The 19,121-nt window shown below is 41.8% G+C and overlaps 1 protein-coding gene across 1 annotated transcript in view; it reads right to left on the bottom strand.

The window, feature by feature from the left end:
• LOC118533091 (beta-galactosidase-1-like protein 3) overlaps positions 1-19,121 on the bottom strand; it is a 98,568-nt gene that overhangs the window by 34,574 nt on the left and 44,873 nt on the right. The window contains exons 3-9 of the mRNA XM_078057509.1: positions 18,899-19,114; positions 13,068-13,136; positions 12,418-12,513; positions 11,117-11,225; positions 7,544-7,636; positions 5,984-6,065; positions 4,967-5,031 (exon numbers count right to left, since the gene is read on the bottom strand). Of these exons, the coding sequence (XP_077913635.1) occupies positions 4,967-5,031; positions 5,984-6,065; positions 7,544-7,636; positions 11,117-11,225; positions 12,418-12,513; positions 13,068-13,136; positions 18,899-19,114 (730 nt within the window). The remainder of the gene's footprint in view (positions 1-4,966; positions 5,032-5,983; positions 6,066-7,543; positions 7,637-11,116; positions 11,226-12,417; positions 12,514-13,067; positions 13,137-18,898; positions 19,115-19,121) is intronic.

The raw sequence follows: 19,121 nt of genomic DNA on the forward strand, positions 1-19,121 counted from the left end.
TCAATACTCCACTCTCAGCAATGGACAGATCATCTAAGCAGAAAATCAACAAGGAAACAAGAGCTTTGAATGATACACTGGACCAGATAGACCTCATAGATATTTACAGAACATTCCACCCTAAAACAACAGAATACTCATTCTTCTCGAGCGCACATGGGGAACTTTCTCCAGAATAGACCACATACTGGGTGACAAATCAGGTCTCAACCAATACCAAAAGACTGAGATTATTCCCTGCATATTCTCAGACCACAATGCTCTAAAACTGGAACTCAATCACAAGAAAAAATTTGGCAGAAATTCAAACACTTGGAAGCTAAAGACCACTCTGCTCAAGAATGTTTGGGTCAATGAGGAAATCAAAGAAGAACTTAAACAATTCATGGAAACCAATGAGAACGAAAACACATTGGTCCAAAACCTATGGGATACTGCAAAGGCGGTCCTAAGGGGGGAAATACATAGCCATCCAAGCCTCACTCAAAAAAATAGAAAAATCCCGAATTCACCAACTAACTCTACACCTTAAAGAACTAGAGAAAAAGCAACAAATGATACCTAAGCCACGCATTAGAAGAGAAATAATTAAAATTAGAGCAGAAATCAATGAATTAGAAACCAGAAACACAGTAGATCAGATCAACGAAACTAGAAGCTGGTTCTTTGAAAGAATTAATAAGATCGATAAACCACTGGCCAGACTTACCCAAAAGAAAAGAGAAAAGACCCAAGTTAATAAAATTATGAATGAAAGGGGAGAGATCACGACTAACACCAAGGAAATAGAAACAATTATTAGAAATTATTATCAACAACTATATGCCAAAAAACTGAGCAATCTGGATGAAATGGAGGTCTTCCTGGAAACCTATAAGCTGCCAAGACTGAAACAGGAAGAAATTGACAACCTGAATAGGCCAATGACCAGTAATGAGATTGAAGCAGTGATCAAAAACCTCCCAAAATACAAGAGTCCAGGGCCTGATGGATTCCCTGGGGAATTCTAGCAAACATTCAAAGAAGAAATAATACCTATTCTACTGAAGCTGTTTCAAAAAATAGAAACAGAAGGAAAACTTCCAAACTCATTCTATGAGGCCAGCATTACCTTAATCCCCAAACCAGGCAAAGACCCCATCAAAAAGGAGAATTTCAGACTGATATCCCTGATGAATATGGATTCCAAAATCCTCAACAAAATCCTAGCTAATAGGATCCAACAATACATTAAAAGGATTATCCACCACGACCAAGTGGGATTTACCCCCGGGATGCAAGGGTGGTTCAACATTCACAAATCAATCAATGTGATAGAACACATTAATAAGAGGAGGGAGAAGAACCATATGGTCCTCTCAATTGATGCAGAAAAAGCATTTGACAAAATACAACATCATTTCCTGATTAAAACCCTTCAGAGTATAGGGATAGAGGGAACATTCCTCAAGTTCATAAAATCCATCTATGAAAAACCCACAGTGAATATCATCCTCAATGGGGAAAAGCTGAGAGCCTTTCCCTTAAGATCAGGAACACGTCGGGCGCCTGGGTGGCTCAGTTGGTTAAGCGACTGCCTTCGGCTCAGGTCATGATCCTGGAGTCCCTGGATCGAGTCCCGCATCGGGCTCACTGCTTGGCAGGGAGTCTGCTTCGTCCTCTGACCCTATCCCCTCTCATGTGTTCTCTCTCTCTCTCATTCTCTCTCTCAAATAAATAAATAAAATCTTTAAAAAAAAAAAAAAAAAAAAAAAAAGATCAGGAACACGTCAAGGATGCCCACTCTTGCCACTATTTTTCAACATAGTACTAGAGGTCCTAGCAACAGCAATCAGACAACAAAAAGAAATAAAAGGTATTCAAATTGGCAAAGAAGAAGTCAAGCTCTCTCTTTTCTCAGACAACATGATACTTTATGTGGAAAACCCAAAAGACTCCACTCCCAAATTACTAGAACTCATCCAGCAATTCAGTAATGTGGCAGGATACAAAATCAATGCACAGAAATCAGTTGCTTTCTTATACACTGACAATGCAACTGTAGAAAGAGAAATTAGAGAAACGATTCCATTTACAATAGCACCAAAAACCATAAGATACCTCAGAATAAACCTAACCAAAGAGGTAAAGGATCTATACTCTAGGAACTACAAAACACTCATGAAAGAAATTGAAGAGGACACAAAAAGATGGAAAAATATTCCATGCTTGTGGATCGGAAGAATAAACATTGTTAAAATGCTTATGCCACCCAGAGCAATCTATACCTTCAATGCCATCCCGATCAAAATTCCAATAACATTTTTCAAAGTGCTGGAACAAACAATCCTAAAATTTGTATGGAATCAGAAAAGACCCCGAATCGCCAAGGAAATGTTGAAAAAGAAAAACAAAGCTGGGGGCATCACATTGCCTGATTTCAAGCTATATTACAAAGCTGTGATCACCAAGACAGCATGGTACTGGCACAAAAACAGACATACAGACCAACGGAACAGAATAGAGAACCCAGATATGGACCCTAAACTCTATGGTCAAATAATCTTTGACAAAGCAGGAAAAAACATGCAATGGAAAAAAGACAGTGTCTTCAATAAATGGTGCTGGGAAAATTGGACAGCCACATGCAGAAGAATGAAACTCGACCATTCTCTAACACCATTCACAAAGATAAACTCAAAGTGGATGAAAGACCTCAATGTGAGACAGGAATCCATCCAAATCCTAGAGGAGAACATAGGCAGTAACCTCTTTGACATCGCCCACAGCAACTTCTTTCAAGATACATCTCCAAAAGCTAGTGAAACAAAAGCAAAAATGAACTTTTGGGACTTCATCAAGATAAAAAGCTTCTGCACAGCAAAGGAAACAGTCAACAAAACAAAGACGCAACCTACAGAATGGGAGAAGATATTTGCAAATGAAACTACAGATAAAGGGCTGGTATCCCAGATCTATAAAGAACTTCTCAAACTCAACACCCAAAAAACAAATAATCAAGTCAAAAACTGGGCAGAAGAGATGAACAGACACTTCTCTGAAGAAGACATACAAATGGCTAACAGACACATGAAAAAATGTTCATCATCATTAGCCATCAGGGAAATCCAAATCAAAACCACACTGAGATACCACCTTACACCAGTTAGAATGGCAAAAATGGACAGGGAAAGAAACAACAAATGTTGGAGAGGTTGTGGAGAAAGGGGAACCCTCTTACACTGTTGGTGGGAATGCAAGCTGGTACAGCCACTTTGGAAAACAGTGTGGAGGTTCCTCAAAAATTTAAAAATAGAGCTACCCTATGACCCAGCAATTGCACTCCTGGGTATTTACCCCAAAGACACAGATGTAGTGAAAAGAAGGGCCATATGCACCTCAATGTTCATAGCAGCAATGTCCGCAATAGCCAAACTGTGGAAAGAGCCGAGATGCCCTTCAACAGATGAATGGATAAAGAAGATGTGGTCCATATATACAATGGACTATTACTCAGCCATCAGAAAAGATGAATACCCAACTTTTACATCAACATGGATGGGACTGGAGGAGATTATGCTAAGTGAAATAAGTCAAGCAGAGAAAGTCAATTATCACATGGTTTCACTTATTTGTGGAACATAAGGAATAGCATGGAGGACATTAGGAGAAGGAAGGGAAAAATGGGGGGTGGAATTGGAGGGAGAGCTGAGCCATGAGAGACTATGGACTCTGAGAAACAAACAGGGTTTTAGAGGGGAGGGGAGGGGGAATTGGTTAGCCCGGTGATGGGTATTAAGGAGGGCACGTACTGCATGGAACACTGGGTGTTATATGAAAACAATGGATCGTGAATCACCACATCAAAAACCAATGATGTATTGTATGGTGACTAACATAACATAATAAAATTTTTAAAAAAATAAAATAAAAATAAATAAATTTTAAAAAATAATAATAATTTAAAATTTAAAAAAATTTTTAAAAGTGACAAGAGAAAAAGAACCAACAACAAAAAAAAGAGACTTACTACAGCCATTAAAAAATAGATAGCCATGGAGCCAGCCCTGGCAGAGTCCCTTCCATTTACTAGGTCAGAAGATGTGTAGAAATTAGCGAGAAGAGGAAATAAGATTAATTTGTTCTTTAATTAAAACTTGTGTAGGAGGGTGTAAGGCAGAGGAAGCACCTCAGGAGGCTCTGGCCACGTGAGCAGTGCACCCCTTACTTTGCAGTACTGAAGAAGGCTTTCCTGCCTAAGGGAGAAGAGCAGTATGGGCTGAGCCTGGAAAGGAAGACTGCATCAGGTCATACCAGGCCTCGCCAGCCATGGCACCAGCTTTGGATATTATCCTGGGCACAAAGGAGACCCAGGAAAGTGTGTTAAGCAGAGGAAACCATAATCAGTTTGGTCTTTAAGAGCTCAATCTAGCTGTTCTGTGAAGAAAGAATATAATTCCCAAAGGCATGGACCATGATTTGTCCATCTTTGAAACTATCACAAGGGACAACCAACCCACTGAGAGGAAATAGGAACTACTCCATCCATGGTTGTTAATGAATTCATGTACAACAGTTATTCACTTCCATAATTTGCAGTCTGGCTAAAATAGGCTGACTCCAGCAAAGCTAGGTATGAGTCCTCTCTCAGCAATGTATATAGCCAATTTCTGAGCTCTGTCCTTGCAGAGAAAAAGGAACATCATCTCCCTTTGATTTACCCCACATAATCCCCTCACTTTCCCTCTAGTCATCTCCATGAGGTGCTTCACTAACAGCGGTGATGGAAGCAGGACTTCCTCTTCATTCCCCATGACAAAAGGCATAAACTCCCCAAATTGCTTTGGAACCCAGCTGAGGCCCTGGGGGGTGGAGGGAAGCAGGAGTTACCTTGCCGGGCCTGTTCTCATTGAACACCAGCTGCACAGGCTAGGGAGGATTGGGCAGGCAAAGGAGCAAAGACTCTTCATCTCTAAGACATCCTTACCTGCAGGAGGGAAAGCTGCTCGAAAGCACTCTTCTCAAATGTGTTCACATTGATGGTGGCCAGAACTACAGAGAGAAGAGCAGGTGCTGCATGAGGTACTGTGCCAGTGCCACCAGGGGATAGCTGGAGGCCCTGGCACACAGAAGGAAGGCGTGCTAATTAGTAAGGATAATGAGACACTACTTATATTCCACTTTGCAAAGTACAAAGGGCTGCCATATAAGTCCTCACATCACTAGACACTTGCAAGGACAATGCAAGATAAGAAGGGCAGTTAAAATTAACCACATTTTGTGTAGAGAAGTAGAACAGGCCAAGACCATACAATTTGATTAGACCTAGGAACTGAATACAAGTCTCCTGACCCAAGTTCAGCACACTTCCCCCTGTACCATAGTAGTGAGGGGAAGAGCCACCAAAAAGGAGGGGAAAACAGCAATATATGGAAGTAACTGGTCTTGAACTGAGGACTACCTGACAGATACTCCCTCGGACTCCAATGGCTGCTGATAATACCATGGTCATTTCCCTCACTATCATCACCTTATGATTCTGGTCTGAACTGTTCTGTTACTTCACCCTCTAGGATGAACTCTACTCAGAGTCCACAGTGAGTTTCCAGCTATAAGATCCCAGGACTAGAACTTGGCCTAGGCCATCTTCCTGACACACGTCTATCTTCTGTTTCTCCATGTGGCTCTCCACATTGGTGGAGAAGACTGGGATTCTAAGCCATGCCCAGCACCAATCCAGATTCTTAGCCCATGGAAAAATTATGAAAGATGGAAAAGTGTACTGAGACCAGAAGATCTCAATTATAGCTCTGTTTAAAGACAACATGACTGAGGGAAAGAGATGGGGTTGGTGTGTGAGCTCTTCACTTGGACCTTGAGTCCTTATCAGTATCAAGTTTCTGGAGTCCATTCCAATGTAGACATCTGAGATATACTTGGTTCAAGATTCAAACTGGCTGGTGAAGAGCCTCAGTTCTTCCTTAAAATAAGTCTAAATTTGTACCTCCTTTTATGTGGCCTTTTAGCACATTTTCTGTATCATCCGAGGTCACAAGCAGTTCCACAATCCCTCTTTCCAGCAGGGCCTGTTGAGAAAACTGGACAAAATGAACCTACTTCCCTTGCTCCCATGAGAAGAAGGAAGCATAAGGAAATTAGGGAAAAATATAGCTTGGGCTCACTTGGGCAATGTGTGAGCTAGAGAGAAAGGTTTGAATTTAGAGTCTGACCATCTGCCATTCAGTAAATTAGGGGAACCTTGGTCTCTGTCCCAACCTGTTTTGTTCCCAGGGATGACCACAAGAGCAGCTGAGTCAGGAGCTCTGACATCCATGGTCACAGTCTCAAGGGGAAAACCCCAAGGCTGACTTTTATGAGGAAGCACTTGAGGGAGGCTCTAAATCCAAGAGAAAGAGAGAAGGTTTTGAAGCACTTGGTGCTTGAAGGAAAGAGGCCAAGGCTGTGGGGATCACAGATAAACTTCATAAAACTTGGGTCCTACCTGGACACTCAAAGGAAGCAAGAAAGCCTGTCATGGCTTCAGGGAAGGAGGGTGGAATCTAATTTGCAAACTGCATTTACTAAGGGCTGAGGAGCAGACAGATGACCAGAGGGCAAGAGGACCCCAGCTGTGTGTCTTACATATTCACTAAGCCATGTCCAGACCTGGCGGGGTAGTCAAGTAGTAAATTTTGAAAGTCAAGAAAAAACAATGCTAGCTGAATGAGACTGATTTGAGGGGGTCTAACGTGATGCCCCTGAGAAAAGTTAGAGGCAGGGAGTCCCTCACAGAGCCTGTCCAGCCCCGGAGGCCAGAGCTCTGTGGGAGGAGCCAGGATGTCCAGGGAGCCCAGCACTGCCCTCCTCCCCCTCTTGTGACCTGCTCACTCTTCCTTGCCCAGGAGGCAGCTCTTCCCCACTGCCTTCTGGGTCGTCCCTCCTAGGGGTCTCTGTGTGGACACAGCTAACATGCGACCCCGCATTTTGCTTAGCAACCTGGGGAGGAGGTCCAGTTTACACTCGAAACTCATCAGCTTCTTCACTGTGGGAAATCAGGGACGGGAAGGGTCCTGACCCATCAGAAAGGCAACCAGGCAAGACTGCAGTTGTTCCCTGGCCTGAGACATCCCCCCCCCCCCCCCCCATGGAGGAGCAAAGGCAACAGAAGAAAGAATGTTAACACTACAGGTCAGAAAGCTGCAGGATGAGAGCCGTCGTCATTAAGTTCATGAAGCATTATTTACTATGGATGTAAATTTACCAGCCCCCAGATTTAAGGAGAATTATGGGTCATAGAAATAGCAAGAGAAAGATATAATCTTTCCACATCATGTTTTATCTCCTAATAAAGTTATCTGAGTACATCTTGACAACACTGCAGATTCACAGAGACACTGAACTTGATCTCACATAGTGAGATCCAGTTTTCTCAACATAGTGATGAGACCCATAGCACCTACCACAGGGTCACCCATGCAGCAGGGCCTTGAAAATGCATGCCTGTAAAAATGACAGAGTGAGGAAGGAAGCATGTAAATATGAGGACACATCAAGTGTCTCTTACCTTTTGAACATAAGGCATGTAATCTTTATCCTTGGCAAATGAACCATATTCATTCTCCACCTGCACTGCAATGATGGGGCCTCCCCTGTGGTACTGAGAAACAAGCAAATCAAGGGGAAATGTGAAGCTACGTGTGGGAAAAGCCTGGAGTCTCTGAGTTTGCTGCTAAGATCACACACCTGGTGCGGTAAGCTTTGATCCAAGTAGTTACCTCATGTTCCTTTGGTGCTCCCTCTCTTCCCCCAGGTCCTGGAGTCAATCACCTCCAGGCACTTCAGCTGTTGCACAGAGTCCTGTCTTCCCTAGACTTTGGAGATAAGCAACTCCCACAGTTTTCCCTGTATTTCTCATACTAATTATCTGCTTAAATATGAATCTCAAACCTACAAACTCCCCTGCTTCATTGCCCACCCTATCCACTTTCCCCAGCAAATGAAAGAGGTGTTCCTTCCCCCTCCTGCCTTAGGATAACGCCACCACTCGTGCGTGGAGTCTCCCTGCTTCCTACTCTCTGCCCTGTTCCCTCTACCTTCTGTACTTTCAACCTCTCCTTCCAAATCAACTGACCTCCAGCATCATGGAAACGTATTCGGAACCCTCACATTGGAGAGGGAGAGCACCCAGGACTGTTATCCCACCCACAGTTCTCTTGCTCTCCCCTTTTTAAGAGCCCTGTTTCTTAAAAGAGTTACCGGTTGTCTACACTCAATTTTCTCTGCTTTCTCACTTTGTTTTATTTGGTTTGGTTTTTTTGCTTTGCTTTCTCACTTCGACTCCACCCCTCAAACCACCACAGTAATTCTTCCAATGCCGTCGTGCCATGTGTCACCAACAGTAACCTAGTTGAAATTATACTGACATTATAAGTTTCACTTTTTAATTAATCTTTCAATGTCCTTCCACACTCAAGTGCAGAGGCCTCTCCATACTGAAGGCAGAGTGAGCTCTTGACAGCCTGACCACTCCACCCCGCACATGGTTCCTATTGCCTACAGAGTAAATGCCAATTTTAGAGAGAGGTATTCCCTTTTGGACAATGGGACAGAAGAGAATGAGCATGCCCCTGTGTTGGAACAGAAGAGAGTGAGCATGTGTGGTGGGTTTTCCTCTACAGCCTCATCTTTTGCCTCTTTCCCACCTTACTTTCTACTTCCAGCTCTTCAAACTCCTCATTCTGTCTCTTGCTCTCTGATCCTTACCCATTGGATCCTCCTGACCATTGCTAATGCCTGCCCATGCCTCAGGTCACTGTTTAAGTTACTTTTTCTGGAAAGCCATGCCCTGAGCCTCCCTTCCTCCCTTGTTGCTACCCTGTGAGGGCTGTCCTGCACTTCTTCCACTGCAGCAACTATCCCTCATGTTGTAAGTGGTCATTTGTCTCCATGGGGCAGGAACCATGTCTGTCCTTCTCACCATTGGAAGCTTAGCTCCTACACAGCATCTGGCACAGAGCAGGTGCTCAGTAATTACCCATTAAGGGAACATAAGTATTCCACACTGATGAATTAAGAAAAATTGTTTGTATTATTGAACCATATCTTCTCCCCAACCTGGAGGGTGAGATTTCTAAAAACTGCGTCATAAATTCACAGTTGACCTTACAAAACAAACAGCGTTAGAAGGGTGAAAGTCCCAAGTGAAATAGTAAAGACACTCTAAAAATTACTTAAATGTAATAATTAAAACAGGATAACCAAATAGAAAACCTTAAATACTAACAATTTAGTAATGATAAGCCCCATAAATTTCATTTGCACTTAAAATTCCTTGCTTTTGAAAAGTTTCCTGGGATTTCCTACCTCATGATTTCAGTGGGGTGTTTGTAAATTCACGTTGCTTGCTGCATCTGTACTAATGGTATGTGGCATTTCTACTTGTGCCTGAACTTCCAGCCAAACATCCAAAGTCTTTCTAGCTTTAAGGCTCAGAGATTTTTGCTCCTGCATCTGGTCCCACCTATTTGGCAGAAATGCAGCCAGAAACATATGGTTTTTAGCCCTTCTAATGAAAGATGTACCTCAATTCCGCCTAAGAGACCCAGAGTTTAATCCTAACGATGATGTCTTCTTCCCCGCAGCATTGCTCATCTCTCCTAAAGCTGTACTGCAGAGACATTATTCCTAATCTGTCTTTCCCTTTATTTCCATTCCTAATCCACAGTTTCTTTTCTTTAAAATTATTCTAAGAATAACTCATAATTCACAATTGAGAATTAGTTACAAAGGGCTAGATCTGCATCATATTTCCCCCCCAAAAAAAGAGCCTAAGATAATAAGCTATTGGTCTACTACCTAATAATTGGTTTTTATCCCCTCTCAAGTTTTATCAAGATATATGCTCTCAAAATAAGATTTATTTTTATTTAAATAATAGCCATGTGTCTCCTCTTCTTTGGAAGAGAGTTGTATTTTAAAAATCAAACATAATGACCAAACAATTGCTGCCTTGCAGACTGCAGGGTATATGTTTTTTTTTATCACAGACTGGTCTGTGTGCTGTGGGTACCTTGCATAAGATCTGGAGACTCCATGAAGAAAGGAAAATGCATGGTGTCTGTGCTCTGTGCATTCATGAAACTAAAACAAACTGGAATGTAAATAGCAATAACAAATATACTCACACAGGTACAAAATGACATATAAGCCAAGTTATGCATTATAGCATAAACTTGAAAAATCAAATGTCCATGATGAGGTACTAGTTAAATGAATCACGATATATCCAAATTGTGGGATACTATGCAGATATTAAAAAGAATGGGTTTCAAAAATATATTTTTAAGTGAAAAAAAAGTTCAGTGGGAATTGTGTATTTTTTATTAAAAAGTATGCATAAATACACATACACATGTGTAAGTGTATGTATAAATAACTTGCTTCTATATGTGTAGGAAATCTCTGGAAAGACACACAAAAATCTGGCAAAATTGATTATCTTCTGAAAAGGAAATTGAATGGCTTTGGCTCAGGGTAAGAGGGGAGAATTATTTCACCATTAACTCTTTTATACTCTTTTGAGTTTTATCACCAAGGACCTGTATTAACTATTTAAAACAACAAAGATAATTTAAGAGTAAAAATAAGCAGTATGAAGGTCAGTGAGCTTAATGAATATCGAGTACATTCAGAACAATGACAACCACAAATGAACACCCTTTGTCAGTCCCTTGTACGATGTGTGTCTTTCTAGAAACCTTGGGGTAAAGGCTGTACTTAAGACGAGGGTCTAGAATCGAAAATTGCAAGAATGTCACCTTCAATTCTCATAAAGACTGGGCATGGCCTATTCTGTGAACAAGCCAGAAAAACAATTTCCTAAAGCAAAGATAAGAAAGAAGGAACAGGAGGGGTGCCTGGGTGGCTCAGTCGGTTAAGCATCTGCCTTTGGCTCAGGTCGTGATCCCAGTATCCTGGGATCGAGTCCCACATCGGGCTCCCTGCTCAGTGGGGAGCCTGCTTCTCCCTTTCCCTCTGCCCCACCACCTGCTTGTGCTCTCTCTGTCTCTCTCTCAAATAAATAAATAAAATCTTAAAAAAAAAATAAATAAAAGAAGGAACAGGAAATTTGCTTTACCTGGAGAGGAACAACTCTGGAAATCAGGTGGTCAAAATACTTATCAACTGCTTCAACAAAGCCCTTGTAGGTTGTTCTCAATATCATCTTGGGGTCTTGCAGCAACCAGCTGGGGGCCAAAAGGGACAAGCTCAGTGTCTGAGGTGGGAGGGTAAAGGTGAGGGTAAGTGGGGGTGGGGCTTTGGCAGTTTTACATCCTTTGAGTTCATGTCCATGGTCCTGGAGCACTCAGGGGTCCTGAAGGGATGGGTCCATGTCAGGTTTTTGGACCATTCTCAGAGATTTAGAAGAAAAGATACCAACTCCATCGACATGACACTTTACAACTTACTATCAAGACTTGCACTCCCACATCTTAATGAGAGGTAGTTTAACCTTTTGTTGAATACTCTCCTCTATTCTTGTTCAGTTCATTAAAAACATTTTTCTTGAGCACAGTGTATACACCTTAGGCAGAGGTTGCCTTTCCTCTAAGAGCTGAGACTTCTAGCACAGAGTAAGAGCTTATAAGCCAGTAAGCACACCTCCAGATCACCTGTCAAGTACTGGGCAGGGATCCAGCTAACCTGCACCATGAACTGCTTCTCCTCTAAGGCACCCTTTTCTTCAAGGTCAGGTATTTTCTGCTCCTGAGCTGGGATGGGAGAACAAGCTCATCTTGGAGAAAAGTAATTCTTTTACCTGACAAAGGAAAGTAAAAGTGCTCACCTGGAGCAGAGCCATGGACTAAATGGGCAGTCCTGTCAGCTTGTGACAGTAACAGAAGAGCATTCTTGAATTCTCACCCTGAACGTTAGTTGTTTGCATTGAGGGCAAGCATCACAGATGAGAGAACAGGCAAAGAAAAATGAGAGGGAAAGGAGGGGGACTGAAGGTTCTTAGTACAGAGAATTTGGTCTTCCACTGACAAACTAAGAGAAAAATCAGACATGGTTAGAACAAACCCATTCTTCAGTGTCTAAGGCTTCCCCCTATTCTTCCCACCACACGCCAGAGTTGGGCATAGCTCCCTCCAGTGAAAAGAGACTATGATCATCCTGATGCTTCCTCTCCCCCTGCACACTCTTGGCCACACACCCAGAGCACCAGCACGATGTGTCGTCTATAAAATGGGGATTACAAGAGCACCTACACCTCACCATACTACTGCAACCCCTGCCTGAGACAATGTATATAAAGCAAATAACAGTGCAAGACACAGAGGATGTGCTCATTTGTTATTAGACTGAAGTTTTATGTTTAGTAAAGCCAACAAATAAACTTTACTACAACCACAACTCTGGACTCACAGTCCCACTCACCTGGGCAAGCCCCCGAGGTCAATCTCACTGCAGATGTAGGGGCCTGGACGCAGAATCACCCACAACCCGATCTCCGCAGCCATCAGCACAAAGGCCCTAGGGAGGTCAGTGTCAGCAGCTCTCAAGACACAGAGGGGACGGTGGGGACAAGCCCAGCATCACAAGGTGGTGGAGCTGCCCAGCTCCTTTCCTCCCTCCCTTCACAGGCCCTGGGAGCTGGGTTCGCACTTGCTCCCAGCCCAGGACCTTCTGCACAGCCCCACTGGGGGCATAAGGAGGAAGGGCATCAAACAGGGTATGGGGGGGGGTCCTAACAGTGAACCTGACCCCAACAGCCTTGCTACCGTAGAGGGGCAACCCCTGTCCCAGCACAGGTGGCTGGCCCACACTGCAAAGCAGGGCAGACACTGGGGATTAGGCACCTCTGGGCTGCAGTGAAGAGGTCTGGGCTCAGAGGAGGCAGACCCAGACCCCCAGGAGTAACAGGTTCATGGAGAGCATGTGGGTCCCATGAATAAGGCTCCTGACCCGCCTCTCTCTGGTTCTCAAAGCAGAACCAAGATGGTCCCATGGTTCCTGATCAACCCCAAGGGGCCACCTCTCTGCCTCCCCACCCCAGGCCAAGCCATAGAAGAAGCAAGAGCACTTACTCCAAGTCCAGGTTCCCAGAGAAGTCAAATTTGCCTCTTTCTGGCTCATGGAGGTTCCACGGAACATAGCTGTAATAGGGAAGGGGGAAGTACAATAAACATCTTCTGATTTCTTTGCTCTAAATTCCTAGGTCAGCCCCAAATCCATGCCAACGCCTGGGATAGCTCTATTTTGGAATAAGTTGGAGTTTCTAATGGCAATTAAATACGTATTATGTGAACATTGATTATTGTCAATAGTTCCTTTCTTTATTACCCAGTTGTGGTCCAAGCTGCCAATAATCCTATGATTCTAGATTCCTTGAATTTATACATAAATTATCCCACTCACCACTCCATTCTACGTAATACCCATTAAACCTATAATGAAAAGGATAAAACCCTCAAATGCCTACATATACCCAAGAAATTTTTGCTAAGAATTAATCAAAATAAGAATAGAGGAGGACTTCCTACAAGGATAATGGAGATGCAATGAAGAAAAGTGCCAGTTTTAGATTTAGCAAGAAGGACCGTGCCAGGCACCTCCCCCCACCCCCAGGGCTGAGCCTGTAGGGACAAAGAGATACGTGTAAAATTTTTATTAGGTGCTATTTTTATTAGATGACTATCTTTTTTGTGTGTGTCACCAACAAAGTTCTTGAGTGTTATGCCTTTAACCTCATTTTCTCATTAGCTCTGTAGTTCTTATTACACAATTTTGCACAATGTAGATTTTTAGAATCCATATGTTGCATTGTGGTAGAACTGACTGTATTTAAGATCTTTCGTTGTGAGGAGGAATGAAAAGTTGGTTTGCTCAAGACTTAAATATGCATGATAAAGTTTATAGCTATGCACTAAGAGAACAGAATGAAAAAAAATTGCTAAATGATGCTCACAAGTGACTTACTTTAAAGGATATTGCTGGGAAAAGTTGAAAACAAAAAGATAGAAAATGATATAGATGAGGCAAAATTATTCTAGCAATCTTAAATAGCAGGCAAAATGGACTTTAAAGCAAAAAAAAAAAAAAATCCCTCACAAATAGATGTTGATAGGCATCGAATAATAAGAAAGGAAATGATCCATCAAGAAGATACAGTAATCACGACCTCATGTGCTCTATAATCATAGCTTCATGTAAAGGAGGAATTAACTGAACCAGAGAAAGGGATAAATCCATAGTCATAGTGGGAAGATTTAAAATACTTCCCTAAGAAACAAAATAACAGCAAAAACTTGTAAGGATGTAAATTTGAATAACACAAATGAAAGGCTGAATCTAAGAAATACATAGAGAACTCAGTAGCCAAAGGTAGAGCACATATATTCTTAAAAACACATGCAACAGTCGTAAAATACAAAATAAATCTCAGCAAATCTCAAAAACTTACATCACATAGTCCATGATCCCAAGACAAAGACAACTACATTAGAAAATTATGCTTTAAAAATATAAAAAGTAAAATAAATAAATAAAACAGAAAGCATATTCCCAAATAGCTGAAATGTTTGAGACCAGGTGACAAAGTATTACACAGCAAAATTTATGGGATATGTAACCAAAGCAATAATTAGAGGTACACTCATATCCCTGAATAAATATATTAGAAAATGCAAAATCCTGGAAAGAAAATGAGCTAAATATTCAACTCAGGAGACAAGGAGAAAAGAAGGAAGTGGAAGAGGAGGAGGAAGAAAGGGAGGAGAGGATGGGGGAGGAGGAGGTAGAGGAGGAGGGGGAGGAGCGAGTAGGGGAAGAGAAGAGGAGAGGGGAGAAGGTACTAAATCAAATAAGGTAGAAGAGAGGAAATTATGCATAACTCAGAAATTATCAACTAAGGAAAACAAAAAGATATAGAGAGTATTAATAAAGCTACAAGCTAGTTCTTTGAAAAAACTAAATATTTAGACAAGATAAAAAAAAAGGCCTAAATACACAATATGATGTACAACTTCCAAGAAAGAAAGGAGAATCTTTAAAAGTCCTAGTCAATCCAAAAGAAGAAAGAAAAGGAAAAAAGATCTACAGAATAAAAATAGTATATACTCTAGAAGAAAAAACAATAACCATTCAAGAAAGTTGAATCTTCACCTCACAACCACAAAAGACAGTAGTCACAGAGATTTTACAGGTGAATTTTAAGGAACATTCAGAGTAAAGAGAATTCGTTTGCAAGGTAGTTTCAGAGAAGAGAAAAAAATATATAGTCACTCGATGAGTTTCCAAAAGAAGAAAGAAAAGGAGAAAAGATCTACAGAATAAAAATAGTATATACTCTAGAAGAAAAAGCAGTAACCATTCAAGAAAGTTGAATCTTCACCTCACAACCACAAAAGATAGTAGTCACAGAGATTTTACAGGTGAATTTTAAGAAACATTCAGAGTAAAGAGAATTCTTTTGCAAGGTAGTTTCAGAGAAGAGAAAAAAATATATAGTGACTTGATGAGTTTATTATAAGACTGATGAAAACTGGACAAGATACTAAGAGAAATACAATTTTAAATCAATTTCAGTTGTAATCATAAATATATATATCTGAAATAAAACACTAATAAATCAAGTCTAGCAATCTATATGTGTTTATGTGTGTGTGCATATTCACATATGCATGTCTCGTAACCAAACAGAATTTATCCCAGAGCTGTGGATTGGTTGAATATCAGAAAAATTGTCAATATAATTTATTACTTTAATAAAGAAGTGAAGAAAAACCATATAATTTTTTCATTAGATGTAGAAAAGACTCTCAATAAAACTCAATGATTATTTATGATTAAATTCTTTGTATATTAGATGAGCCAATTATCAATTTACTGCCTCCCAGCTTCAGATGCAACCTTTATTATCAGCTCTGCAGTAATGGATGCAGCCTGCCCTTGAAGCATTTTGTCCTTTGTAGCGAGTACCGTGCTTATCTTTGCCACAAGAGGACGGTGGAGAGACATTCAGGAGGAAAGGGGCGTCTCTTCTGATTGCAGTGCAGCTTTTGCATTTCTATGGTCCTGCTAGGTCTTGTCAGTGGTGTAGGTGGGTCAGGACATCCGGTGGTTCTTTGTTTTTTAAATAATCAATGCATTGTAAGTATAATGCATAACAACCAGTGTAGAATTGCCCAGAAAAGCAAGGGAACTCAACTATTTTTTAATTGACATAATTATAGTTACAGATGTAAAACATTACATTACATTACATTAAATGCCCCATAGAGTTTTGCTAACATTTTTTCTGCTCTTTCTCCTTCTATATTGTAAGTTTAAGCCTCTCAGGACTGCCTTTACTTTTTCCTGATGTTACTAATAAAATCCCACAGCTTGACCATGAACACAACATATCCTTCTGATTGCTGGTGATAAACATCTCACCAAGAAACAGAAAAATGAGTTCTGTCTCATAAAATGATAAAATGCCCTGCAGAGGGGACTTAACTTTACAAGACTTTACAAGCAGGGTTACAAAGTGCTCTGAACGTCATCCTCAGTCTCGAAGTCCCCAGTTATGAAAGGCGGTTGAGTTGCTTAGCTGCTGGAACCAGGTGTCTGAATTCAAAGCATAGCTCTGCTAATACTGTGTAGTCTTGGAGCAAGTGCCTGAGTTTTCTCACCTACATAAGATAGTGATTACACTACTCACCATATAGTATTGATATAGTGACAATGTGAATTAATATTTTCCAGGGTTTAGAACATGCCTGGCTAAGTGTAAATACTATATACATGTTCGCTGAATAACTAAAACTGGTTGTCGTACTTTATAGTGTGGATATATGTAGACGGGGATCTCAGTGTTCTGTCAATGGCAGCATTGTTATATGAAGGGTGGGCTCCCCTGCCTTTACTCCTTTTTTTTTTTTTGTAAGATTTATTTATTTATTTATTTATTTATTTATTTGACCCAGAGAGAGAGACAGCTAGAGAGGGAACACAAGCAGGGGGAGCGGGAGAGGGAGAGGGAGAAGCAGGCTTCCTGCGGAGCAGGGAGCCCGAGGCGGGGCTTGATCCCAGGACTCTGGGATCATGACCCGAGCAGAAGGCAGACGCTTAACGACTGAGCCACCCAGGCGCCCCAGCCTTTTTCTCCGACTCCAAAAACACCATTCCCATGAAGATAACCTCACGTTCTTTCCCGTGCACCTGTTACAGGGCTGCCTTCCTTGGAATGGTTTCTTGAGGCTTACCCTATATCCCACTTTTATCGACTCCCAACTTTTTGAGCTTCAAGGCTTTTTTGGAAATAGGTTTGTTATGAAGGAATCTCCACTGTTCCTCACTCAAATGTGATTTTTGCTTCGGGCTGGTTTTCATTTGACTGGCCATCTGTGCACAGGCAGGAGCCTATGCCCGTGTGTGACCTGGGCAGCATCCTCACGCACAGCTGTAGGGTCACACCTTGAGAAGAAGGTGGGAGGAGACTCACCCTGAGGAAGCTAGTTAAGCCCTCTATGCTTCTGTCAATTACCCCCCCCCCCCCCCCCGCACAGTGAGAATTACACTATCCATCTCATAGGACAGCTAGTTGTAAAGATTAAGTGATTTTGTGAAGATAATTACAAAATGCCCAGCCATCAGTAGACCCTAAATACCTGTTACCTTTTGTCACTATACACCTAATCATGTTAAAGATCACGCTAAATTTATCATGTTAAATGTATATTTAATCATGTTACATTTATATTTAAATTCTTATGATTGACTAAAGTAAGTTTGCATTTCTTTTTTTGCCATTAGAATTGAGTACATATACGTGCCAGGCATTGTGATAGGCACTTTTCACATAAATAAGGTAAAGGTTTTATCTCATTTAATCATCAATACAAACTTATGAAGCAATTTTTATTTTGCCCATTTATGGACGAGGACACCAGGGCCCTAGGATGTGATGCCCTTGGAGGCAGAGCTGGGACTGAAGACAGGTCTGTGTGACCCTGCATCCCTATGCTCTTAATCATTAAGCTACAGTATTCATTCCCTTAATGCCATTAAACTTCACTTTAGTGATACTGGTATTTCCTTTGACGTGTTCATTTCTTTTGATACTATTATTCCTTTACAAGCTCACCTCCATATACATAAATAAAAATTTTTATTTTTTATTTTTTTTAAAGATTTTATTTATTTATTTGAGAGAGAGAGAACGAGAGACGAGAGCATGAGAGGGAGAAGGGTCAGAGGGAGAAGCAGACTCCCTGCTGAGCAAGGAGCCTGATGTGGGACTCGATCCCCGGACTCCAGGACCATGACCTGAGCCGAAGGCAGTCGCTTAACCAACTGAGCCACCCAGGCGCCCGATAAAAATTGTTTTTAAAACACCATGTATTGAGGCTCCTGGGTGTCTTAGTTAAGCATCTGCCTTTGGCTCAGGACATGATTCCAGGGTCCTGGGATTAGATGGAGCCCCACATCAGGCTCCCTGCTCAGCAGGGAGTAGGCTTCTCCCTCTGCCCCTCCCCCCAGCTTGTGTCCGCGCGCGCACACACACACACTTTCTCTCAAATAAATAAAATCTTAAAAAAAAAAAACCACCATGTATTATTTATCTCTAAGTATACTTTGAGCCTTTGTCATTAAACTGAGAGCTCCTAAGGGACCCAATGACTCTCCCATTAGAGAGATTCTTATGGCAATCACTTACTCCTTCTGTCTTTCTCTCATTAACCCCTACCCAAGGCTCTGACCACAGCAAACTAAGTGTGAGGTGTGACACTTAAGCATATAAGGCACATGCTAGAAATGACTATTCAGAAGGTAAACCCTCAGGCGGGGTCCCAAATCCAGAGGCTCTGCGCCTGGATGCAGGGGTTAGGAGTAGGGTAGCAAGGTCACGGAGGGCTAGAGGGCCAGCACTCACGTGGTAAGGGTGTTGAAGCCACAGGCCTTCAGCTTCAGCAAGCGGTCCCTCCAGTACTCCCTGGGCACCCGGAAATAATGGATGGAGCCCCCGAAAATCAGGAACTTGTGACCCCCCAGGGTGAAGTATGGCTTACTTCCGACTCTGCTTTCAGTCTCAAGTCCCACAGATCGGTCCTTCAGCGTGAGGGGGGTCAGGTGAGACCAATTAAACATGCTGAGAG

Source organism: Halichoerus grypus, chromosome 11, assembly GCF_964656455.1.
Source record: "Halichoerus grypus chromosome 11, mHalGry1.hap1.1, whole genome shotgun sequence".
NCBI classification, from domain to species: Eukaryota; Metazoa; Chordata; class Mammalia; order Carnivora; family Phocidae; genus Halichoerus; species Halichoerus grypus.